The sequence below is a fragment of the Paroedura picta genome, chromosome 1 (genome assembly GCF_049243985.1).
Source record: "Paroedura picta isolate Pp20150507F chromosome 1, Ppicta_v3.0, whole genome shotgun sequence".
NCBI classification, from domain to species: Eukaryota; Metazoa; Chordata; class Lepidosauria; order Squamata; family Gekkonidae; genus Paroedura; species Paroedura picta.
Window position 1 is genome coordinate 166,025,299 of NC_135369.1, and position 25,948 is coordinate 166,051,246.

The 25,948-nt window shown below is 46.7% G+C and overlaps 1 protein-coding gene and 1 long non-coding RNA gene across 3 annotated transcripts in view; one reads left to right on the forward strand and one right to left on the reverse strand.

Moving 5' to 3' along the window:
• LOC143824125 (uncharacterized) overlaps positions 1-17,902 on the reverse strand; it is a 32,813-nt gene extending 14,911 nt beyond the window's left edge. Inside the window, exons 1-2 of the long non-coding RNA XR_013226702.1 lie at positions 17,765-17,902; positions 12,316-12,573 (exon numbers count right to left, since the gene is read on the reverse strand). This is a non-coding gene — a long non-coding RNA (uncharacterized LOC143824125). The remainder of the gene's footprint in view (positions 1-12,315; positions 12,574-17,764) is intronic.
• Positions 17,903-19,226: 1,324 nt separating this feature from the next.
• On the forward strand, positions 19,227-25,636 carry MYCN (MYCN proto-oncogene, bHLH transcription factor). Of its 2 annotated transcripts, none has more exons than XM_077311031.1 (3): positions 19,227-19,422; positions 21,069-21,975; positions 24,081-25,636. In XM_077311031.1, exons 2-3 carry the CDS (start codon positions 21,168-21,170, stop codon positions 24,680-24,682), a joined length of 1,410 nt encoding a protein of 469 aa, XP_077167146.1. In that variant the 5' UTR covers positions 19,227-19,422; positions 21,069-21,167; the 3' UTR covers positions 24,683-25,636. The 2 variants fall into 2 exon arrangements, with proteins under 2 accessions (XP_077167146.1, XP_077167155.1); XM_077311040.1 differs by lacking the exon at positions 19,227-19,422 and adding an exon at positions 20,062-20,857.
• Positions 25,637-25,948: the final 312 nt, after the last annotated feature.

Consider the following 25,948-nt stretch of genomic DNA (forward strand, 5'->3'; position numbering starts at 1 on the left):
TGATGAGAATTATTTCAACTCCAAGCCATAAGATAAAGATCACTGCTCCTGTCCCATTAATTTAAACACATCACTTTGGCCTTATTGATGTAAAAGAAGGCAATAGTCACAATGTACTGTTCAGCTTGCAAATGAAGGTTTTTGACCCTTATCAAAATATTAGCTGAGTATATATAAAAACTGGCGGGTGTTTGCGTAGGGTTTTCTTTCTTTTTTATTAAACAACAACTCCTTTGACATTGTTATCTAATAACATGAGCTATCCTTGAGCTATCTCTGGTACTATCACAGAGCGCTAAATTATTTGCGGTACATTGCAGAGTTCCTGGAAGTGGCTAGCTTTCAAAGAACGTTACCCATTGGTTTGAGTAAGTTTAGACGTTTTTATCACTTCCTTTATCTCCATCCAAACCCCATTCTCTTTGGCAGATGTGATTACAGCATTACAGCTTCTGGCACCAAATCAGTTAAGGAAGGTACATCAATATACAGTAAACATCTTATTCAGAGTTCTCTGTGGTTTATTTCTAAAAGCACCATTTGAGTTTCATGCCAGTAAGTCAGAATTCTCCAAATGCTCGTTTGCTCTACCATGGATTTTATGTCACACAGTCTGATTCTTTAGCAGCGTAATAGGTAGAAATTCAACAGGGGAAGATCTTTTCAGAATGGAGACAAATCCTAACTTTCATTCTAGCTTTGGATTCTTTGATATATACTGCAGCGTGGTGTAGTGGCTAAGAATGGTGCCTCTAATCTGGAGTACTGGGGCTCATTCCCCACTCCTCTACATACAGCTAGTCGGCACAGATCTCTCAAAGCTCTCTCAGCCCCACCCACCTACCTCACAGGGTGTCTGTTATGGGGAAAAGAAGGGAAGGTGATTGTAAGCCACTTTAAGACTCCTTCGGGTAGAGAAAAGCGGGGCATGAAAATCAACTCTTCTTCTTCTAAATATACCGGAGAAGATTTCTTATTTCGCCATCTTGCTATCTCATAATACAAGCTCATGTTCATATCTCATTCTTCAGTTAGTACTTTCAAATAAATTTTAACAATGTGGTTAAGGTTTCTAACTAGCCAGGGGGGGAAAATGCTTTAACCTCAAATAGAGCCTAAATAAGTTGCAATCGGAAGTTTATTGATACTAAAGAAAAGTTAGAGGGAGCAGTTTAAGAGGAGTTAATATTTTAGTACCTTTCTCATTACAACAGCTGAATCCCAATTTTTTCCACGATTGATTTCTCCTTATATCCCCAATAATATTTTATAACTTATAGTGATTCTGATATAACTGGATTGTAATATTAGATACATGCTCTTAAATTTTTGTGCAGAAGAGGTAATTCTGTGCTGCAGCTTGTTGTGCCGAAAGAACTTTTACCAAAGGGATGTATTTCCTGACACATACAATATTTTTTATTTTACTGTTAAAACTTATGGTTGCATCCAGGCAGGTTTTTCATTCAATCCTGTCCAGTTTCCCTCCTCCTTATAGGCTATACCCCATATGGCTTTTGAAAATGCTGGTTCAGTCATCCAGAAAAGGCTGCCATTGTTTAACAAAACAAATGCAATGTGGCTCACCAATCAAAAGTAGTGTGTGTAAGTATGGTCAGGTTGCTTGTGACTTATGGTGACCCTGCGAATTCACATTCTCCAAAATGTCCTATCATAGAATCACAGAATCATAGAGTTGGAAGGGGCCATACAGGCCATCTAGTCCAACCCCCTGCTCAACGCAGGATCAGCCCTAAGCATCCTAAAGCATCCAAGAAAAGTGTGTATCCAACCTTTGCTTGAAGACTGCCAGAGAGGGGGAGCTCACCACCTACTTAGGCAGCCTATTCCACTGCTGAACGACTGTGAAATTTTTTTCCTGATATCTAGCCTATATCGTTGTACTTGTAGTTTAAACCCATTACTGTGTGTCCTTTCCAATGCAGCCAACAGAAATAGCATCCTGCCCTCCTCTGACAACCTTTCAAATACTTAAAGAGGGCTATCATGTCCCCTCTCAACCTCCTTTTCTCCAGGCTGAACAGCTATCATTAACAACCATTCTTAGGTCTTGCAACCTGAGGGCTGTGTCTTCTTTTATTGACTCAATCTGTTAAATCCATGGGTTCTAGGAAAGCCAGGACCACTGGGAGTTCAATCAGCTCTTTATTGTGATCTCAGCATGGTGTTACAAGAGGCAAAATTGAACTGATAAACTCCCAAAACAACCCCAACTTATATATAGTAGCAAAAAATGGATCTTCCCACCAGTGTGCGCTATTGGTCAGTTTTGGTTTAAACGGGCTGTATCCTGCAGGCGGGATCTAGCTGTGCATGGGTCAGTTGCATTGCCTGCTTCAATCCTGCCTTGGACCTCAAGCTCAGTTCTTGGCAGAACCACAATCACAACACAATCCATTTCACATTGGGTCTCCCTCTTTTTCTGCTACCATCAATTTTTCATAGTATTATCGTCTTTTCCATAGCCTCAGTTTAGCCATTTAATTTCTAGGCAGAGTTCTGGCTTGATTATATCTAGAACCCACTTATTTGCCTTTTTGGTGGTCCATGGTATCCATAAAACTTTCTTCCAACACCACATTCCAAAGGAATCAACTTTCTTCCTTCAGCTTTCATCACTGTCCATCTTTCACACCCACACATAGTAATGGGGAACACTATGGCATTAATTAATTTGATCTGTGTTGCCAAGCAACACATACTAGCATTTCATGATCTTTTCTAACTCCTTTATGACTGCCATCCTCAGTTTCAGTCTCCTAATTTCTTGGCTGGAGTCTCTCTTTTGATTGATGATGGAATCAGTGAATGTAAAATCTTGAATGATTTCAATTTCTGCATCTCAAATTTAAGGTTGTCTGATTCCACAATCCCCCTTCAAGGATCGCTGCCTTGTCATGGCAAGGGGGCTTGTGTAGCTCAGTGAAGCCATGAGCTATGCCGTGCAGGGCCACTCAAGACGGACAGATCATAGCAGAGAGATGATCCACTGGAGAAGGAAATGGCAAACCACTCCAGTATCTTTGCCTTGAAAACTCTATGGACAGTTCCAAAAGGCAAAATGAGAAGGAAGGACTCCCTGGAGCTGGGAGCGATTGAGGGCAAAAGAAGAAGGGGACGACAGAGAATGAGGTAGCTGGAAGGCGTCACTGAAGCAGTAGGTGCAAACTTAAATGGACTCTGGGGAATGGTAGAGGACAGAAAGGCCTGGAGGATCATTGTCCATGGGGTCGCGATGGGTCCGACACGACTTCGCACCTAACAACAATTCCCCAATAGTACTTTTGTCTTCTTGATTTTCTGCTGTAATCCTGTTTTGGCATCCTCTGCTTTAACCTTCAGCATTAGTCATTTCAAGTCCTTACTATTTTCTGCCAATAATGTGGTATCATCAGTGTATCTCAGAATATTCATGTTTCCTCCACCAATTTGCACTCTGCCTTCATCTAAATCTAATCCAATTTTCCTTATGATGTGCGTTGCATACATATTGATTGAAGAGACAGGGTGATAAAATGCATCCTGGTCCAACCTAACAATGCCCTGTTTTCAGCCTAACCTTGCCCTGTTCAGTTAATGCAGCCTAACCTTGCCCTGTTAATGCATTTCTGTGTTGATTTTTCATGCCAAACTATGATTTAAATTCTTGGCTCTTGTGGAACATATCTTTTCCTTTTTGTTGTTTTATTCTATTTCTTTGCACTGGTAATAAGTGGATAAATGTGCGGTTTCAATCCCATATTCAGCTGTTACATGCATTGAATGTAACAGGAAAATTACTCAACGCACATATAAACAACAACTAAGTATACACTATGCACAGACGGTATATTCAGGGTAACTTGAGAACTCGTGAACAGGGCTATATAGTCAGGCTGTGTGGATGACCACACCACTTGCTGCCCTTCTGGCTGCAATTTGTAATTTGTTTCTTTTAGAGCTAGTTACAGTAAAGTAGTTTTGGTAGCCAACTTCTGTATCCATAGGGGTAGCTTCCCAGATGATAAACCAGAAGCCCAAACTGACCACCTCACAGAATTCCTTCTATCACTCAGCTGTGTTGGAAAGCCAGTTTATGGATGACTCTCATGCATGCAAGAAAACTGCATAATGGAGGGGCCAGTAATATGGGACCTGATTACAGAACCAACCAGGAGGGAAGATGCTGACTTCATGGGAAAGACCAGGGAGACTGAATCTTGTCAACACTACTGCTCCAAAATGGCGCTTATATAGGTTTTCAAAGGGAGTTTTCTATTTAGTACAAAAGTTAACAGAATCCCTTTTAAAGTCAGCAGCATTTCTCAGTAAAGGTTTGCCAGATAGGGTCTAGAGACCCCAACAATCAGTTCCTCTGCAGAAAATGTCAGCTTCAAAGGGCAGAATCTATGGAATAACTTAGTGCTGTTGTGACCAAACAGTTCTCTCGGAGCTCTCTCAGCCTCACCTACCTCACAAGAGAAAGGGAAGGCAATTGTAAGCCCCTTTGAGACTCCCTTGGGCAGTGAAAAGCGGGGTAGAAAACCAACTCTTCTTCTAGAGATCACCCCCCCCACCCCACCCCTCAGAATCCCATCAATAAGCCCTGGACCTGTTGTATTACTATGTTGTTTATTGTTATACTGTGCTGTTATTTGGTTACAATTATTAGTTATCAGTTATACATGTTTACAGACTGGTTTATGTATTGTTCTCTGTTATGATGTAAACCGCCCTGAGCCTCCGGGGAGGGTGGTATAGAAGTATGATAGATAGATAGATAGATAGATAGATAGATAGATAGATAGATAGATAGATAGATAGATAGATAGATAGATAGATAGATAGATAGATAGATAGATAGATAGATAGATAGATAGATAGATAGATAGATAGATAGATAGATAGATAGATAGATAGATAGATGGATAGATGGATGGATGGATGGATGGATGGATGGATGGATGGATGGATGGATGGATGGATGGATGGATGGATGGATGGATGGATGGATGGATGGATGGATGGATGGATGGATGGATGGATGGATGGATGGATGGATGGATGAATGGATGGATGAATGAATGAATGAATGAATGAATGAATGAATGAATAAATAAATAAAACTCCCCTGAATTCCTTACTTTCCCCAAACTCCACCCTCCTCAGGCACCGTCCTCAAATTTCCAGGAACATCTGAAACCACAGCTGGCAACTGGGTGACTTTACATATACAGATGTACCCTAAATATTTTCCTCCCTGAAAACATTTGCCTCTTTTCCTGATGAGCAAAGTTGTTGACCTTTCTTTGGTCAACAACTGATGGTGTCAACGAAGTTGCCTCAGAGAATGGATCTGGCCCACAGGCCAGCAAGCGGGCCACTAGTGCACAATAACAATTCAATATGTGTGGATGATTTGCTTGTAGAAACCAGCAACAGGGACCCACTCCCCAATACTTACTGTCTCATAAAATAGTTCGATTTCTGAAATGTCTTATAAATAGACATAAATCAGGTTTCAATCTGGCTGAGGCCTCTGTATTGCAGACTTGGTGGAGTGTACCCATCCCCACCCCCATATTCAGATCTTATTTGCCTCGTTTAGGTATTACACTCCCAAGTCTCCTCTGGCTTATTTTGTTAAACATTACTTTGGTCTCAAAACCAGTTTTACAAGTGGCAGCTGGACTGTGTTTCCTTCTGTATCTCTCCCACTTCCAATGAACTGGCAATGGCAGTTTCAAAAGAGAAGACGGGGAGTATCTTTGTTGTTGTGTAAAACAATGGCGTTTTTTTAAAGGTGACTGAGGGCTGTCGGGTGGGCGCACTTTTGTGTGCGGAAAAAAGAAACAGACACAACAATCACCTCTCCCTTTTGCATCTCCCGGCATTTGTGGTAACAGCCAGAGATAGCCCAATTATTTATGTGACACAGAAATAAACAAATGTTTTACACTGATTTACTAAAGCTGCCCTGGCAATAATAAAACCATCAATAGTCCATAAAGGGCTTTAAAGCGTCTTGAAGGTACTTTCATTGCGGCAATAAGTGTGAGGCTGTTTCCTTTGCTGTTAACAGTTTTTATGGCCGAGCTTTGAAGAATGTTCCAGAGCTTAACAGCGCCCAGCTCTATCTGCTGTATGTAAAACAAGAACAAACAGAAGAGGAACTTTCAAGTCGCAGAGCGGACTCAAGGCTGAGCCAAAAAGCTTCAGTCAGTCTAAGAGAGAGAGAGAAAAAAAAGGCTTGCTTTTGGTTTCAAGGGATCAACATCTGTTTACGCTAATTGGTGAATATTGAGCCAGAGTTGGCAGACCTGACACCCTGGCTCTAAACAGATTGACTTCCATCCTACTGATATTTTCCCCCCATCCAGGCTCACTCGCAGGAGGGTTAAGTGTGAGTCTGCAATCTTAACTCCTTGCAACAGTCCAGAGTGGCAGAATTTTATTTTTTTCCCCAGAATACTGAGCTGCTAGATGGAGGCTGCCCAAATCACATCTTCTTCAATGCTTTGTCAGCAGTACTCAGGGGTTAACGAAAGGTATTCTGCATTTATTCAGATGGAGTTACATATTTATCAGTTCTTTTTCTCTCACTCTTCCTCCGCTCCCTTGGAGTTAGATTCTGTTAATCATAGAATCATAGAGTTGGAAGGGACCTCCTGGGTCATCTAGTCCAACCCCCTGCACTATGCAGGACACTCACATCCCAATCGCTCATCTACTGAAACCTGCCACCCCTTAAGCCTTCACAGAATCAGCCTCTCCGTCAGATGGCTGTCCAGCCTCTGTTTTAAAATTTCCAAAGATGGAGAACCCACCACCTCCCGCATATTTATCAGTTTTTTTTCTCACACTTTTCCTCCGCTCCCTTGGAGGCAGATGGTGCCGTGAGAGACCCAAAGTCAGTCAGTGAGCTCCATAGCAAGGTGGTAATCTTAGCCCGGGCCTCACCAGTCTGGCACCACTGACTTTCGGAATTTCACCGCTACCTTCCACTGAGAAGCATCACCTTGCCAAATGCATTTTCATAGAAGTCAGAGCCTGTGGCAAGCGCATTGCCCACTGAACGACGCAGGCTGCCTTCATAAATGTCCGTGGCTCTGAATCCTTTCAGGGTTCATTGTCCTTTTAGCTTGCGTTTGAAAATGAGTATCAGATGCAAGAAATGAAAGCCTTCCCCTTAAACATGAAGCAGATTTTGAATGAAAGCTGAAAGATTCACGCTTCAAACCCACTCTAGATGAGGATGTCATTTTCTATTGATACCATTTGGAGACATTTGAGTTGGAGTGAATGGAGACAGGTTTATGTGTCTGGTTATGATTCTATGTTTGCAGCTCCAATATCCCCCCCCCTGGCACAATAGTTCATAGAGTAACACTGTAGTCCTTTAAAATCAGGTCAGGGAATGGGGACTGTCTTTTCAGAAGCAGGCTAGGGACTACTAAAATATTTAAAAATATTAAAATTAAATTTTTAAAAATTCTCATGCTTTAATGACTCTACGTCCATGCGTAGTAGTCACTTGTCATGTCTGCCTAGGTTAGCCTTTTAGTAACACAAACTGCTACAGAAAACCATGCAAGTTGAATGGTACCCTCACCATAAGGTTGTTATCTGATCCCCAGCATTTCCTTATCTCCATTTCCTTATCTCCAAATCTTGTCTACCCTGGACCAAGATCTCATGTGGTTCTTTCTCCCCGATTACAGAAGCTTAAAAATATAGTACTGAATGTGCATAGTCCCATCTATGCACTGGTGCTGCCTTCTGATTTCTTTCACATTTCCATCTTGACACGCCCCTAACCCTATCCTCTCTTTTAGATACACTGCAGTTAAGTGTATTCGTTACACGTATGAATGTTACTTACATTCAACTGGGAAAATTCAAGCTAGTTTTGAAGAGAAATTAAAAATGGAATCCTTATAGGTATAGGAAATCCACACACACACACAAGTTCCAGGAAAGCAAAGGACAAAAGCAAAATGAAGCAACATTTTAATTTAAATAAATTAAATGAAAAGACTTAAGTGTATATCCATATATTTCCTATCAACTGGTAGGCTGGCTGTCAATATATAAATGTATTTCACTCTACAGCTTGGCCACTTGAACACTCGAAAGAAAGGCATATATTCAGAGAAACTGAACTAACACAGGGAAAGAGAAAATCCACGTTTAATTCTGAGGAAAGAAGAAGCAAGGTAAAACGGGGGATGAAAGGACTACAACAAACGTTTTCCCCTCTCAAAACGCACCTACTTTGTTGTACTCAAGACTGCTTCTATAAAGGAGAATGACAATGCTTTCTTCTAAGGGAAATACAACAAGAGATAAGAGTTTAGGTATAAACACTGAATTATTACAGACATCTCCTTGAGGACACTAAGATAATGGAAAAAGGAGGCTGTTGTGAACCCTAGAATCTCATATTTTGGATGACGTTTTCTGTGCTAATAATTCTCTTGACATGAGCAGGTGCACACCCCTTCCTTGTTTAGTCACAGCACTAGGACGCCAGTAACGGATAGTCTCTTTCCCGGATCCTATTCAACGTAGAGGAGAAACTGGAAAGGCGCCAACTAGTACACAGTGCCATGCTATGGTTAGAAGGCATGTATCACAAATGGTAATAAACGTTGTTAAAGATTAAGGTACTGCTGTTTTGCTTTGTGTTTTAATTTAAGAGGAGTGTAGCCACCATAGCAGAGTGGGGAAACGGCTAAGTTAGTCTACTGTAACAAAACGAAACTATTCCATTGGCACCTCATAGGCCAGGAGGGGCTTATGGGAATTGTAGTCCAGGGACATCTGGAGAGCCACAGATTGGCCACCCCTCTCACAGACTATTTGGACATGAGTTTTGTGAGACAGGATTAAAAGGCATTCCCTTCAGCAGTATCCATGGAGGAGAAGAAACAAAGAAAAGAACAGCCAGGTGACAATATGTTTGTGAGCCTGTGGGGTATTTATTTATTGCCATTATTACTAGACTCCCTTTCCCATTGGGACTTGAGGCAGATTACACAGAGTGAGCAAATACAATCAACAGGATGTGGCATTTATTATTATTATTATTATTAGTAGTAGTAGTAGTAGTAGTAGTAGTAGTAGTAGTAGTAGTAGTAGTAGTATTGAATTTCTAGCCCGCCGCTCCCCTAAGGCTCGTGGCGGGTGACAACATGTAAAACCCCCATAAAACCCCTAATATATAAGAGCACCTAAAAACAATCCCCAACCCACCCCACCTGATGGCGGCAGAACTACCCAGGAAACCAGGGGTCACTGCTGATGTAAAGGGGGGTGGCCGATCTAAAAAGGGGAGGCGCCGGCCTCAACAATAAGCCTGGCCCTGCAGAAGGATGGCAAATCCTGCAGTAAACAATGAAATAGGACTGAGGTTGTAGAGCCAGCCAGAAATATTTTAAAACGAAAAAAGAATTGAGCGAAGTGTTAAGTATTAACACAGCATATTAAATGATTTAAAATTACATAGTAGGAACCAACTTACAGCAAACTATACACCAGCTTTTCTCAACTTTTTAACCACTGAGAACCCCCTGAAATATTCTTCAGGTTTCGAGAAACCCCAGAAGTGGTGTGATCGTGCAGAATATAGAATCATAGAATCACAGAGTTGGAAGGGACCTCATGGGTCATCTAGTCCAACCCCCTGCACTATGCAGGACACTCACATCCCTATTGCTTGTCCACTGTAACCCCGGGAACCTTCACAGAATCAGCCTTCACAGGACATAGTAGGGAAGCATAACTGTGTACACATCCACCTGGGGGCCCTCCCCTGCCCATCCCCCCCAGGCCCATCATTGGCCATTTTGGAAGGAAGTGATGGGTCAACTTGATCATAAATGGTCATGTCACCTACTAAATGTTCAACACATTTTTAAAATATATTAACAATTAATTAACTCCCACCCTTTTGATTAACCCTTCCAGGGCCATCAACATACGTCAAGATTTTACAAAACCCTGGTTGAAAAAGCCTGCTGTACAAAGTCCCTAATGATTTGTCCAAGTAACATTCTGAATCATACTCTATTGCCTGCGCAGAAAACCCCTCTTGAATAATTCAGTTTTGCCTAGCTTGCAGAAAGCCAGGACAGTGAGAAATTTCCTGACCTGCTCAAGCAAGCCATTCTAGAAGGTGGGGGTCACAATGGAGAAAGCACATATATGGGCAGTTGTTGATTTTGCCTATTTGCAGTTTGGTATCTGCAGAAAGCTGCGTTCAGATGAGCACAGCTGTCTGGCAGAGCATAGTGGCAGAGACAGTCTCACAGATATGAAGGTCTAAGGCCATGAAGGGCTTCGTACATGATGCCCGATATCTTTTGTTGTTGTTAGGTGCGAAGTCGTGTCTGACCCATCGCGACCTCATGGACAATGATCCTCCAGGCCTTCCTGTCCTCTACCATTCCCCGGAGTCCATTTAAGTTTACACCTACTGCTTCCGTGACTCAATCCAGCCACCTCATTCTCTGTCGTCCCCTTCTTCTTTTGCCCTCAATCGCTCCCAGCATTAGGCTCTTCTCTCTCCAGGGAGTCCTTCCTTCTCATGAGGTGGCCAAAGTATTTGAGTTTCATCTTCAGGATCTGGCCTTCTATGGAGCAGTCAGGGCTGATCTCCTCTAGGACTGACTGGTTTGTTCGCCTTGCAGTCCAAGGGACTCGCAAGAGTCTTCTCCAGCACCAGAGTTCAAAAGCCAACTCTTGCCTGATATTGTGCCTGTTTAAATCATGGTATGTGTGATGTGGAGGTAAACGCTTGGTGTGCTATGGTCATTCCTTCCAACAACAAGCAAGCCAGGTGTTAGAAGAAATTGTAGACACCTGAAAACAAACAATTGTTCCATTGGAATTTATTAGTAACTCTTGAAACTTTCACATGTCATTTAAGGAAGTTGTATTTTCAAGTTCTCCTTGCCTCCCCTGGGGATGAGAAACTTTTAATCATTAATCCCTTGTGTTTCTATAGGTTATTTTGTATTTGAGGAAATTCAACAGCAAAATGTAAATTAGCATTTCATGTTTTGGTTGTATGTATAAATATATCAACACATATAGTATTTGTATATGTATATGTGCTGTGCCATGGGATCGCCAAGAGTTGGACATAACTGAATAGCTGACAACAACAACAACAACAACAAAACCAGAGTCCAGTAGCACCTTTAAGACCAACAAAGATTTATTCAAGGTGTGAGCTTTCGAGTGCAAGCACTCTTCCTCAGACTTGGACTCGAAAGCTCACGCCTTGAATAAATCTTTGTTGGTCTTAAAGGTGCTACTGAACTCTGATTTTATTGTGCTACTTCAGACCAACACGGCTACTCATTTGAATCCAACAACAACGTGCTGCATGCATTGGTCAGAAAGCACCTGGAGTACTGGAGGCCTCATTTTATAAAGGATGTGGCAAAATTGAGGGGGTGCAGAGGAGAGTGACAAGAAAAGGCTGAGGGATTTGGGAATGTTCAGCCTGGTGAAGACGAGGTTGAGAGGGGACATGATTGCTCTCTTTAAGTATATGAAATGTTGTCACTTGGAAGAGGACAAGGAGCAGTTCCTGCTGGCAGCAGAAGATAAGTCCTGCAGTAATGGGTTTAAACTACATGTAGAAAACTACTGGCTAGATATTAGGGAAAAAACGCTCATAGTATTTCAGCTTTGGAATTGGTTCCCTAGGGAGGTGGTGAGCTCCTCCTCACTGGTGATCTTCAAGCAGTGGCTAGATCGATACTTATCATGGATGTTTTGGGCTGATACTCCATAGAGCAGGGGGTTGGACTAGATGGCCTATAGGGCCCCTTCCAACTCTAGGATTTTATATCTATCTGATTTGAAAAATCTTTTGTGAGCTGAGAGACTTCCCTGAATGGGTAACCATAACTGGAGAAGAAAACAGAATTTTATTCTGCATGTAGGGTTTTTCTTGGCAATCTTCTACAAACTAAGGAGAAGAATGCTAGAGGAATCTACGACCTGCTCTTCCATTTTTGTAGGAACAGGAGTGGCTGTACATTCTTATGTAAAGTCTACAAACTGGGGCTGCCTCTCTAATGTAGATTGATTCCAATGCATTCACAATAAAGGGTGTAATATTGCACAAGTAATCATAGGTGTGTTGGACATTTGTTCAGGGCCAATTCATACAAAAGTATACATCCCGTACCCACCCCCCCAGGCAAAAAAGAGGAAGAGAGTACTCTCTCACCAAGAGCCAACACTCTCCCAGAGAGGGCCAATCAAGTTCAAATTGCATGCAGACAACTAACTCCATACCTGGTTGCGCCTCTCTGGGGATGTGAAACCAACCGGGAGAGAGCACTCTCCCAACGAGGGCCAGTCGGGAGGCTTATCTGTCCTCTTCCTCTTCCTGCTGCTTGCTGGGTGGAAGAGGTGCCAGCCACTCTGCAAGGCTCTGCTGCTGATAAGTTGCCCCATCCTCAGCCTGTTTCCACCCTCCATCTCCCCCAGGCAAGGGAGGGAAGCCACCTGCTTCTTCTGCATCCTGTGTTGGCTTCAGGTTTCAGCTCTCTGCTGGAAGGAAGCACAGGCGAGCTGACAGGAAGGCAGAGATAATCAATATTTCAAAAACAGAATGACAATGCAATGAATGTCCAGTGAGTCAAGGGTTTGTTCAGGCAGTCCAATGGCATCAGCAGAATGACTATGTCACAGGTTGTATCCACAATCCAGGCCTCCCACCCTCGAGTTAATGTAGGCTCTCAGCAGCCTCTCAGTCCTCTCTCTGCAATGACTCACAATCTTTTGCAGTCAGTAACTGTCTTGCTAACATGCTGTGGTGCATTTTAGACTGGAGCTCTCTCCCAGCACATAGCTGCCATTGTTTTCTTGGCTAAGGTGAACCAAGCGGGCTGACAAAAAGGGAGCTGCACCTGGAGGCTGGGCAGAGGAATGAGGAGCTCCTGCAACAAATTTGGAACTTAAGCTCTTGTTGGTCTGCAGCTCCATTTCCTCCTGCTGGTCAGAGCTCTCTGCCTGTTGAACATCTTGCTGGGCTAAGCTCTCATCCAACTGAGGCTTGGATGAAGTTGGGTGTTCCTGGCAAGGCTTTTCCTCCGAGAAGTCCTCACTAACAGGACCTGGCCTCACAACACCTCCCCATTGCCTTGCAACTGGCCATTAGAGCACTCTTTGCTTTCCCCTACCGTAACTCTCCTCAGAGGGGCTGGAAGGATGCAGTGGCCATCCCTGCCCAGCCTGTCCCTTGTGAGATGTTAGGAAAGAGGCAGCCCATCCCACAGCCTTCCCCGCCCAGCCTGCCCTTTGGGAGATGGGGCGAGTGGGAAGGAGGCAGCCCATCCCCCACAGCCTTTGCTGAGCAGCTTGGCCTTTGGGAGATGTGAGGAGGGGTGGAAAAGATGCAACCCACTCCCTCCATGGCATTCCGCACCCAACCTGGCCTTTGGGGGATGGGGGGGAGGGGGCAGGAAGGAGGCAGGCCCCACATGGACTTCCCTGCCTGGCCAAGCCTTTGGGAGATTGTGGGGTTGTGGTGGTGGGAAGGAACTTTTTATTATTTTTATTACTCCCTGTGATTTTATCAGTTTAATGTCTTAATTTTAACTGACTTTTGTACTGTACAGTCAATTTGCTGGAAATGGCCAATCGCCGACTAATAAGCTAAATCTGAATCTGGTGGGAAGGAGCCAGCCCAGTCCCTCATGGCCTTCCCTGCCCCAGATGCCCTTTAGGAGATGGAGTGGGTGGGGGTGGAAAAAAGGCAGTCCACTCCCTCATGTACTTCCCCACCCAGCCTGGTCTTTGGGAGATGTGGAGGGGGGCAGGAAGGAGGCAGCCCCTCCCCCCATGGCCTTCCCAGCCTGGCCTTTGGAGGATGTTGGGGGGGGGGCAAGGTGTGGCCTTTGGAAGATGTGGGGTTGGATAGGAAGGTGGGGACATTGATTTGTACACTGTTATATGCGGATGGGGGTTGGAGGGCCAATGCCCCTCCAAAGCAGCTGTTTTCTCCAGAACTGAAGCCTTCCTTTCCTCCTCCCTTCTCTTTCTTTCATTCTTTTCTCAATTTTTTCATCCTCCCTCCCTCCTTTCTATTTTTCCTTTCTTCCTTTCCCTCTTTTCTTCCCTTCTCCCTCCTTCCCCTCCTTTTCTTTTTCATTCTTGCTTTCTCCTTCCTCTCCCTTCTTCTTTCATCCTCTTGGTTTCTCCCTCCTTCTCCCTTCCTTTTCCTACCCACGCTCCCTTTCCTTCCTTCCCTCCTTCCTAATCAGTTATTTCTGATGGTCTCCAGGCCCTCACCTGGAGATTGGCAACCCAGCTGGCTGCAAATGGAGGAAGCCAGGAATCAAATCCAGCTCTTGAGATTAGAGTCTGCTACTCTTTAGCCACTTCACCACACTGGATCTCAAGATTGAGCAGGGAGCGAGGGGAGGGGGCAGTATCCAGGAAGATCTCAGTGCAGGTGTATGTGCTAACACCCATTATATTCCTGGGTTGAACAAGCTTTGCCTCTGGTCTACCATACTACTGCTAAAACGCAACAGATTACGTGTGTAAAATTGCAGCAAAACAGGGCTACTTCTCTGGAATGTATTATTACTGCAGTAATATTTTTTTATTATTAATAACGAGGTTTACATGCATGGCATAAGTGAAAGCAGGACCATAATTCCCAACCACCTACCCGATTATACTTGCACATTGGTGAACCTGTGAAACAGCATACATGCACACTTTCTGCACTCTTTCTTTGCCACCCCCTCCTCCCCAAGCTTCCTGGTTGTATATTTTTCTTCCCTCTTCCCAGTCCTCCCAGGTACATTCCCCCCACCAATTTCTACTTTTTAAGAAAGCTTGTGTGTGCATCTATGTGTTTTTTTTCCAGATTATTTGGAGTCCAGTAGATTGGATTAGTAAATAAAATTATATTTTTTCTGCAAATATTTTGTTTCTGATGGGTAGAAGCCTGTAGTATAGTCCCAGGTGCCTCTCCTGCAGATCTTTTGATCCCAACAATTTAGCCACATACATATAATGCACCTCAAATTTGAAAGAAGTCTCTTTTGCGATATTGTTCCTGGTTTTGTTACTACAAAAAGCAACCAAGAAATGATTCCCTCATTATCTCAGAGAAAAAAGAAATACCTGAACATAGGGGTTTCTAGCTGCGAGTAATAGGCGTATAAGGTAGCTACCTATGGTGAGTAAAAATCATCCCCAGGTAACTGGGAGAGGAGGCTTTTGGATCATCAAAATAGCACAAATGATATGCGTTATAACATAAATACATGTAGTGTAGATGGGCTCTTAATTTTCTTCCAGGACTAAGAACTTTTGTAGAATTATAATCAAGACTAGTGCCCAGTGGTAGCATGATTTCCCATCCATCATTCTTGGAAAAAGTTCGGAGCTCAATTTATTCTGAAGTAGTTGATGTTGGGAATATATTCTGACCAAGCCCCTGAAAGTGATGTTAAACCACAATTTCCCAACAAACACCTTTCTATTAACCAATTCTATTCCAAGAATTGAGGATTAACAAGGAAACATCTTCCAGTGAGGCACATAACGTGAATGCTTTATTTAACAATCTGATAACCAATCTTACAAACACAATCCTGTTTCCATAGAAGCCACTTCTGCCAGTATTTTAGCCACAGCCAAAATAATACCAGGATCAGGATCAGCAAGGACACAGGAAAAGAGGGAACCTTGGAAACTATCTTTGTCTGTCCCAACAGGGCTCTCAAAGGGTCAGTCGGCACACAATCAAAGAAAACGGGGGATAAATAGGATTATCAACTCCATGTTAGAAATCCCTAAAAGTTTTGGGGTGGAGCTGGGATGTCATAGTCTACCCTGGGAGACTCAGGTTCGAATCCCTGTTCTATCCTCTGAAGCAGCTATTTTCTCTACAGAAACTAGGGTTGCCAGGTCTGAGTTTGGAAATATCTGAAGATTTGGGGGAGGGGTGGGAGACCCTGAAGAGAGTGGTGTTTGGGGAGAGAAATACTTAAATGGGGCATAATACTATGGAGCAGGGTTTCTCAGCCCTGGAATGGATAGGGGTTAATTAATTCTTAAATGGGTGGAAGTTAATTTTCTATATTGACCTCCCCCCCTTCGTGGTGGTTGGGCCTGGAAGGGGCAGGAAGGGGAGGGGCCCTGGCTGGGCATGTACACAGCTATGCTTCCCAACCATATTCTCAAAGGTAAAAAAAAATTGAGAAAGGCTGCCAGAGTGTACCTTCCAAAGCAGCCATTCTTCCAGGTGAACTGTTATCACTCACCTGGACATCAGTTGTAAATCTCCAGCTATTACCTGGAGGTTGGCAACCCTTACTGAAACTGAATTTTGTACTCAGGAGATCAGAAATTATTCCAGAATAACTGGAACCTGGAGATCCATGGGAGCTCTGTAGTGGCATACTATGGTGGGTGTGTGTGTGTGTGTGTGTGTGTGTGTATGTGTGAGCTGTATTCTCAGCTCCTACTTTTCACAAGCACAAAAACGCAACCCATTAAAACAGTGGTTCTCAACCTTCTCAATGCCACAACCCTTTAATAGTTTCTCATCTTGTGGTGACCCCCAACCATAAAATTCTGCAATCGTTCTTTCACAGAAATTAAACCCAAACTGACCAATGGCTGAAGATCCATTGTTCATGATTGCATATAAATTATTATTTTTCCCTGGAGTTTCTCAGTTCAGTTCTGCCTCTTGTCCCACCATGCCGATCTCGCTCTTTTCCACTGCTCCAGACAGACGAACGCTCTATCTCGATCTACCCCGCAAGGCTGTTGTGTGGATGGCGCCCCCCGCCAAGCAGCTTGCCCTGCCATGACCTCTATGAAAGGGTTTTTCAACCCCATATTGAAAACCACTGCATTATATAAATATATAATATATAAATCTAAATCTATAAATCTAAATAAATAAATAAATAAATAAACAAATAAATAAATAAAAACTGGTGAGGAAGTTTCTGTAAATAAGAGTTCTCCCTGAACCAGGCCTTCACCACATCACAAATGACAGTCTTTTTGCCGGTAAATAATATCAAATCCCCAATTGTACAAAACCCTCCTAATTCACTTTCCTGGGACCAGCACATGACTATTCAAACTCCTTTGTGATCAGGGCCAAGATGGGCTTTAGGACTGTTTTTGGTTTCTGCAGGTAGGTTAGAATTCAAGTCTGAGGGACTCAAATTTCAAAACAGTACTTGACACGGGTGCTTCTGATTCATGAGGAAAACTTGGTGTGTGGGAGGAGCAAAACATGTTCAAAGCTACAGCAAGGGAAACAAACGCCATGTATTTCTAAAGGTTATTAACCACCGGCCTGATTTTACGTCTCAGTCCAGAGCAAAGAAGAAACCAGCGCATGAAGAGGCAGAGACTCCTATGGGGTGGCAGAGAGGCGGGGGACACACAAGGAAACTCAACCAGGACACCAGGCAAATGGGCAGAAGTCATTGTCACCAGCAGCCTACACACCCAATGCTCTCAACCATGTGTTGGTCTTCACACCTAACGGCCACACACAGCCTGGAGCTCCTGTTTTGTCTCACACCCCAGATCCCAAGGGGGATTTGTTCAGCTAAAGAGCGAGCGGTTGCAAAGAGCACCCTGCCCTAGCCTATCCCTTGCTGTCATGGCTCAGGGTAGCATCTGGGAGACCCGGGTTCGAATCCCCAGTCCGCCATGAAAGGTCAGCGAATCATCCCCCCTCGGCCAAACCTACCTCACAAGGTTGCTGAGATGATAAAACCGGAGAATGATGTAAACTGCCCCCTCCCCTCATTGCTTGATTGACAGGGGATCACTGGAGATCTCCTAGGATTATAAATGCTTCCCAAACCAGAGTTATCAGGTCCCCTGGATAAAATGGCCGCTTTGGAAGGACTCTACTCCACTCTTCCCCACTGAAGCCCCTCCCATCCCCAAACCCCACCCTCCTCCGGCTCCATACTTAAAATCTCCAGGTATTTCCCAACCTAGACCTGGCAACCCTAGCCTCCCAAATTGGAGGGAGGCATCAAGCAAGCTCCAGCTGCATCACGAATTCGAATCACCAGGAATCTAGGGGCGTCTTAAAGCAGCTATGTGTGGAGCAACTGAAGAAGTCGGATCCGGACTACCGGAATTTATCGTGTGGGATTGGGAGAGAAATAGTCTCAGGCTCTAACGCGGGAGGCTGCTGCGGGCTTTGGGCGGGCGGGAGCGCAATGGCTTGACGGGATGCCCCCCCCCCCGGATTATTTCTCCCGTTTTCGCTCTGAGGATCCTGGTTTTCCTCTCGCGGCCGCAAGGGGTCGCCGATTGCAGAGCTTTCAAGTCCCGCCACCGTCGTGCATTATTTATACAGCGTCGGCAGAGGAAAGGGGGCGGAGGGGTTGAGGAAGAAAGGCGCACACGCCTGGAGAGCGCTGTATTTATTTTCCCTTGCGATCTGCAAGCCCCTTTTTTGGGGGGGGGGATCTTGTCCTTCAAGCGCTTTACCCCCCCCCCAAATGCGCGCAATCCTAGGCTCGTGCATGATTTGCGCATTAGCGCTGGGCAAACCCCTCCGGGGATTCTTTCCTCCCCGCCACCAAGCACGATCTTTAGGAAGGACATCCCGGCTCTTCCCTTTGCAAAGCGTGGAAATCGTTTACTTTCTCTCTCTTCCCCCCCCCCGCACCCAGAAGAAGGGCGATCCCCGGGAAAGGGGCGCGTTTTGCCCGCGCCAACGCCACCCTTCAAACGCAGCCGGCTCGCAGGAACGGGAGAGCGCGCCTCGGCAGGTTGAGCGCCGCTTTTTACTCGAGAGTAAAAAGGCATGGAATGGGAGGGGGGAAGGAGAAAAGATGAGGATCCAAACGCCTTGCATCCCGCCAAGGCCGAGCCCCCCCGGCCGCCGCCGCCGCGTCCTCTCGTGCAAAGTGCGCGACCCACTCCCAGATCAGCCGGTGGCGGCGAAGCCAAAACCCAGCGGGGGCGCCGCGCGGCCGCTCGCATTGGCCTCCCCTTGCAAAGAATAAAGAGGAGCAGTGGGGTGGGGAGGGGGGGGAGCAGAGAGAAAGAGGAGGGGGATTTTGGCGCCAAATGTCTGGCCCCTCCCCTGCTTTATGGAAATCAGGGGGCGGGGTTAAATCCTCCGCTCGCTTCCCCCCCCCTCGCCCCTTCCCCTCCCCGGGTGTGTCAGGACTTTTTTTTTTTTTTCCGGGTAGTTAATAATATAGAAGGGCTTCAAAGCCCGCTCCGTGACAGTCATCTGTCTGCAAGCGGCGAGTGCATGCGGACGGCTCAGCCGGGCGCGCGGCGGGGGGGCCGACCGGGCTTGCGGGCGCTCTTGCAAGGGCTCCTCCACCAGCTGCTTCGGGGCTCCCCTCTCCCGCCCGCCGCCGCCGCCGCCGGGAGGTAAGCAGGCACAAGCGTCGAGGCCGGGGGTGGGAGGGGGCAGAGAAGCACCCCGCGACCGCGAGGGGGAAAGGGGGCGGCGGGCGGGCGGGAGGCAGGGGTTGCCTCGGTGCCCGCGAGTGCACGGCGCCCGGGCCGGCGTGGGCATTGCAGCGACCGCGGCTGCTGCGGCTGGCAAGGTCGGCTGGGGCTTTTCATTCATCGGAAGCCAAGCATGCAATAAAGCAACGAGCAGGGAGGGAGGGAGAGAGAGAGAAAGAGCCGGCCGCCACCGCAGCCCCGCCGCCGCCGAAGTCCCCGCGGGGGTCGCTTGCGCGCTTTTGTTCGGTGCCCTTGCAGATGCTTCGGGGGGGAAAACGGAGGCGAGCGAGAATCAGCGGCGTACAATGGCGGAGGGGGGGCGCGGGAGAGAGCGAGAGCAGCTGGGCGGGCGCGGGGGAGCCGTCGCCGGCCGCCTCGCCTGCCGCCGCTTGTCACGAGAAGCGCCGGTCCCCCTTCGCCCGGCGCCGGCCGACCTGCGTGCGCCGGCCGAGGTGGCCGCCGCGGCGGAGCTCCGGGTTTACTCGAGGGAAGGCAGGCGGAGGAGGGGGGGGAAGGATGGCCACCAACAGCGCCACCACCGGGGGGGGGGCTGGCGGATCGGGGCCGCGGCGGCGTGAGTTGGGCCGGGCAGCCGCCCTCCTCCTCCTCCTCTCTCTGCCTTCCCCTCGGGCCACCTTCCGGCCGGGGGGAGGCGGGAGGACGGCCGCCGGCGCAATCCCGAGCCCGCTTCTGGGCGTCCCCGCAGCGGGATCCCGAGGCGACCCTCGGGGGGAGGACGAGGAGGCCCAAAATGGCAGGGCGAGGACGCAGCAGCAGCAGCTGCAGCATTAGCAGGCGACCACCCAGCCCGCCTCGCCCTCTCCCCGGCATCTGCGCTTCCAGGGCGGGCGCCCCTTCCTCACGTGCAGTCCGGGCCGTGGAGGCTGCGTGTATGTGCGTGTTTGTGGGTGTTGCATTTTGCCGCCTTGCCTAACGCTGCCGGCTCGGAGCCGCTTGCTCGCTTCTCGGTGCGGCGTGTGGGCTGCTGGAAGCGGGAACGGGGAATGAATGGCAGGGGCGCCTTGCAAGGGAGAGCCTCGCCCCCCTCGCTCCCCGCCTGCCTGCCTGCCTCCACATCCGCCCGTCCTCCTTTTCCCTCCGCAGCAGATGACAAAAGAGGGGAGAAACTTCCTCTTACTTTCCTGCCCTACCCGGAGGGCTTTTAATCTCCCCCCCCCACACACAGACACACACCCCTTTTGCATTCTCCATTAGAAGCCACTGCAGCTTGAGACATCTGTGTGGACATTCTTTCTAGGGCGGTGGAAGGCGTGGGCTGGCCGGCCTTGCCGATTGTCCATTCACAGGCGCCACCAACACACCCAGGACGCTTCTGATTTGCTTGCCGCAGAAGGTGGAGAACCCAGACGCTTGTTTGAATCGGGGTGCGGGTTTTTTTTCCCCTGAGTTGCTCTTGGAGGAGCCGGGCCACTTCGCCCCCGGGGCGCAAATTTCAGGAGGTTTTGCTTTAAAAAGAAAGAAGGAAAGAAAACAAACAAAGGAGGTGGGCACAGATCGGAGCTGCTAATCTGATTTGTTTATTTTATGCCGCCTCTGCTTTTCAGATCCTGCTGGAAAAGGGGCGCGCGTCCCTGTAGAAAGCCAAACAGAATTTGCCTCTGAAATCCAGGAAGCCTGAACGGAGGAGGACGACATCGGCAGAGATGCCCGGGATGGTCAGTAAAAACCCAGACCTCGAATTCGACTCCTTGCAGCCTTGCTTCTATCCGGACGAAGACGATTTTTACTTGTGCGGTCCGGATTCTGCTCCCCCGGGGGAGGACATTTGGAAAAAGTTTGAGCTCCTGCCGACGCCTCCCCTGTCTCCGAGTCCAGCGGGTCTGCAGGAGAACCCTCCGGGAGGGATCCCCCTAGCATGGGGAGCGGTGGCTCTAGGGGGGTTCCGGGCCAGCGACTCTCTGGACTGGGCTTCCGAACTGCTGCTGCTGCCCCCGGAAGCTGACCTGTGGGGCAGCGCGGACGGAGGGGACTCCTTCGACACCGGCTTGGGGGAGAGCAGCAACCTCAACGCCATCATTATCCAGGACTGTATGTGGAGTGGCTTCTCGGCCCGGGAGAAACTGGAAAGGGCAGTCCACGAGAAGCTGCAGAGCAAGGGAGGGGCGGCTGCAGCTCCCGCTACGGCTGGTTCGGCCGCCACCGCCTCGGCCACCCCCTGTGCCAGCGCAGCGAATGACAGCAGCGGCCGGGGAGAGCTGAGCAACGCCGTCTCAGAGTATGTCGACCCGGCCGTGGTTTTCCCTTTCCCCGTGAACAAGAGGGAGCCGGGGGCTGCTGCTCCGGCCTCAGCTGCAGGGGGAGTGGCCAGCATCCGGGTGAACGTGACCAGCAGCAACGGTGGGGCCGTGCAAGGGGCGGCGGGCCCCCCTGCCCGAAGTGGGCGCCACCCCAGCATGGCCAGTGACAGCCGGGCTAACAGCAGTTCGGGGGACGACACTCTGAGCGATTCTGGTAAATAGCCTCTTTCTGTGGGTTGCGGTCATGTACGGGGGAGGGGGCACTCTTTGCCACACCCCCAAGTTACAATGGCATGGGTTTACGCAGACATCAGCTGGAAGCCGTGCCATTTGTGAGCCTGGTGCATGTGCTGATGGGTTGTTCTGCCTTGAGCTGTTCTCATAGAATACGCAGCACCCCCATGATGATGAGGGGCATAAGAGGAGGTGCTTATATTTTGGTCAGTGGGCACAGCTAGCAAACAAGGGGTATCCTCTCTGTCAGGCTTTTAACCCTCGTCTCCCTGTCATTGAATTAAAGTAGGTCATTTACTGTCTCTCCCCCTGCGCCCCATGCCTCAATGTGATACAATGATTGGTGAAATTTATCCTGGGTCTTATTTTCGTGACTCTCCGATCCTAAACAGAATTACCCCCAACTAAGCCCACTGATCTTTCTGGATGTAGAACAAGAAATTTCAATTCTGTCTAGGATTGCACCCTTTGTTTAAAGCAGAAGCCTGAGGGGAAGTCGATGCCCACGGCCTTTGTGGAGCCCTCTGACATAGGATGAGCCAGGTTATAAGGGGCAGAAGTGCAGATGGGGGTGGAGGGATTGGAGAAATCACTCGAAATCTCTTACAGTTGTGTTTTTCTATCATTTGCCTTCTGAGAGGCTGAGCTGGGATATATCCCAGCAATACTTGACCCAGGAGTTCTTCATGATAGCAAACATGGCACACTATGTTGTCTTTGGGAGGGGGGGGGGAGCTGTGGATCTTGCCCTTTTAAAAGCTTTAACAAAGAAGGAACTACCAACTACCGTGTTCCTTGGCTATTCAAACAGTAACTGAGCTTTATTAAAGCTGGCATCCCTGTGGGGCTTGTTACAAAGGATGACCAGTAGGTGGCAGTGTGCTTGCCTTTGTTACGCCCACTACCCTCTCAGAAAGTTTATTTGGCAGAGCCCCCCCCCCCTCCCACACACATATATACACACTGTGGGGGGCTTCCTGAGTTTTAGGGGAATTAAAGTAGTGGTGAAGGGTTACCTGGAAGAGAACTCTGGTTTCCCCTAATCCTAAATGTCACAATAGAGTTTATTCTATGGTTTGGCCTAAAAAGGGGCTGCATATGTCCAAGAAAAAAAAAAGGGGGGGATGTAAACAGGCCTTTTATTGGAATTATTTATTATTTAGTGGGGGTGAGCAGACTGGTTTTGCTCCTTATTCAAAGGCACTGGACACAGGAATCAAATAATCATGCAGAACACCAGTTTCAGGAGAGCATAGTGCAGCATGCCAGTCTTTTGAGGGCTGTAAAAGGTCTACAGAAGCCAAATGACAGGAAAAAAATGGTTTTCTCTCCTGTAAATGAATGGATCCATACCCCCACGGTCATCATAAACTTGACGATCAGCCTCACTTCTGAGCTCTGTTCAGGTCCGCCAGTTGACAGCTTCGAGGGCGGGAGAACTCCCTCACAACAGCTGTCTCCTTGGCAGGAAACCAAAACTCGGGGCTTAAAGGGACCTACCAACTGGAAAAGCCTTGCATTCTCCATTAGAACAAATCCAACAATTGTTCACTTCTGTGGGCCTTAAAAAAAAAAAAGAAAAATGAAAAAAGTTCCATAATGGGTGTATGTGTGTTTTGCATGTGCATTGCCTTGCCCATGTGTGGGTCTTGTTTTTTTTTTTTTTTAGGTCTTTGAATTTAAATTGAGTAAAAGGTGGTTCCCAATGCAAATTAGGTGATTCTTTTTACTGTTCCCTCCTGTCGAGAATGTGGGCTGTGACTTGATTTTTTTTTTTTTTTCATAGCCGAATGTCCCCTTTTTTGCACTATTTTATATGACAAACCCTTATTAAAAGTTGTCTGCTGGGGCTGGGCTATATAGCCTTGGCCTTTCCCCTTTTTAAATGGTGTTTTCCTGCTGGCGCTGCATGTTTTGAACATTTAAATATTTATACATTGGTATTTGCCCTGGGAATCGCCTTTATTTAGCATACATATATGCTAATTAATGCTAAATGCTTGAGAGCCTTCTGGTATGTTTTCCTCAGAGAATAATGGCTGGTTGTTTTTTCTCTCTCTCTCCCCCCCTCCCCCCTTTCAAAAGATGACGAGGAGGAAGAAGAAGAGGAGGAAGAAGAAATAGACGTGGTGACAGTGGAAAAGAGGCGTTCCTCTTCCAACAAACCTGTTACTACCCTGACTATCACGGTGCGCTCCAAAACCATGAGCCCCTTGGCCTCTCTGCGAACTCAGCCAAACGACGTGATTCTTAAGCGTTGCGCTCCCATTCATCAGCAACACAACTATGCTGCGCCTTCTCCCTACATGGAAAACGAAGATGCACCGCCACAGAAAAAGCTTAAAAGCGAAGCACCCCGTACAGTAAAACCCACACCCCAGCCAAAGCCGAAGAGCTCGAGTCCTCGAAATTCAGACTCGGAAGACAGCGAGCGTCGACGTAACCACAACATCCTGGAACGCCAGCGACGTAATGACCTGAGGTCAAGTTTCCTCACGTTAAGGGACCATGTGCCAGAACTGGTGAAAAACGAGAAAGCGGCAAAAGTTGTCATCTTGAAAAAAGCCACCGAGTACGTTCATTCCTTACAGGCTGACGAGCACAAGTTACTGCTAGAAAAGGAAAAACTTCACGTCCGGCAACAGCAGTTGATAAAAAAACTAGAACACATGCAACGGACTTGCTAATTCTTCTTCTTCTTTTTTTTTTTAAAGGTTTTTGTTTTTTAATTGTCTGATCGGGACAGCCACTGCCACTTTGCACATTTTTGATTCCTTAAAGAAAGTTGTGTTTTTGACGTTAAGAATGTTGGTTTTTCTTTTCAAATTCCAGTCTTTGAAGTCAGTGATGAAACTCTTTACAATTTGGATGGGGAGCAAACGGATAGTCTCGTATGGAGATGGAATAGACTTGCCAAACCATGATGGAATGAATACGCTTGTTCTTCTTTTTAGAACTACTAGCTGTTCTTAAATATTGTGAGCGTTTGGGAGCTGCTTATGACATCCAGTTGAGTTTGGAAACATGAATTCCTTTTTTTTTTTTAATGGTGCTTACATTTTACCAGGTGTTATGGAGCAAAATCGATTTTCTGCCCTTGTGGGGAGGGGGAAAGCCCACCTCTGTAAATACCATATAAACAATTGCCTTTTGTACATTGTCTTGGGCTACGAGAGGTTACTTTTGCTACCAATATTAGACTGGAAGTTCACACCTAAGTACTGTAATACCTCAATGTTTGAGGAGCATGGTTTTGTATACAAATATATTGTTAATCTCTGTTATGTACTGTACTAATTCTTACACTGCCTGTATACTTTAGTATGATGCTGATACATAACTAAATTTGATACTTATATTTTCGTATGAAAATGGTTGTGGAAAGTTTTGAGTAGATATTACTTTATCACTTTTTTGAACTAAGAAAACTTTTGTAAAGAAATTTACTATATATGCCTTTTCCCCCCCCCTCCCCTCCCCTGTTTCTTCCAGTTAATGTATTTGTTAATGTTTGTTGCATAGAACTGGGTAATTGCAAAAGTTCTGTGTTTAATTTCTTCCAGTGATGTACATTTAGTGCTGCATCTTTATAGCACTTTGAAATACCTCATGTTTATTAAATAAATAGCAATTAAATGATGTGCAACTTGCTGGGGGTTTCTTCATAGACGTTTCTTGACATTATTTTCTGTGGCCTGGCTGGTAGCAGAGATCACATCCCATGATATCTTGGCACGTTCTGTACATGGTTGCAGATGGCGCTGTCCTTGAACTCCAGCAGTCATTCACAACTGGCTTGTGGAAATCCAGATATGGGGAATCCAGGATATGAATGACTTCTGTAGTACAATAATAGCACAAAGTTCTATGTGTACAGTCTTGGCTTCTGGTAGTGCTCAGCCTGATAACTCAGGTTGTGCTGTGCTGTGCACCTTACGCAGTTTAGTTTGGGA

Coding starts and splice junctions, on each gene's coding strand:
- MYCN (XM_077311031.1), top strand. CDS start 21,168: ATGCCCGGGATGGTCAGTAAAAACCCAGACCTCGAATTCGACTCCTTG. Junction 21,976..24,080: donor CGACACTCTGAGCGATTCTG/GTAAATAGCCTC, acceptor CCCTTTCAAAAG/ATGACGAGGAGGAAGAAGAA.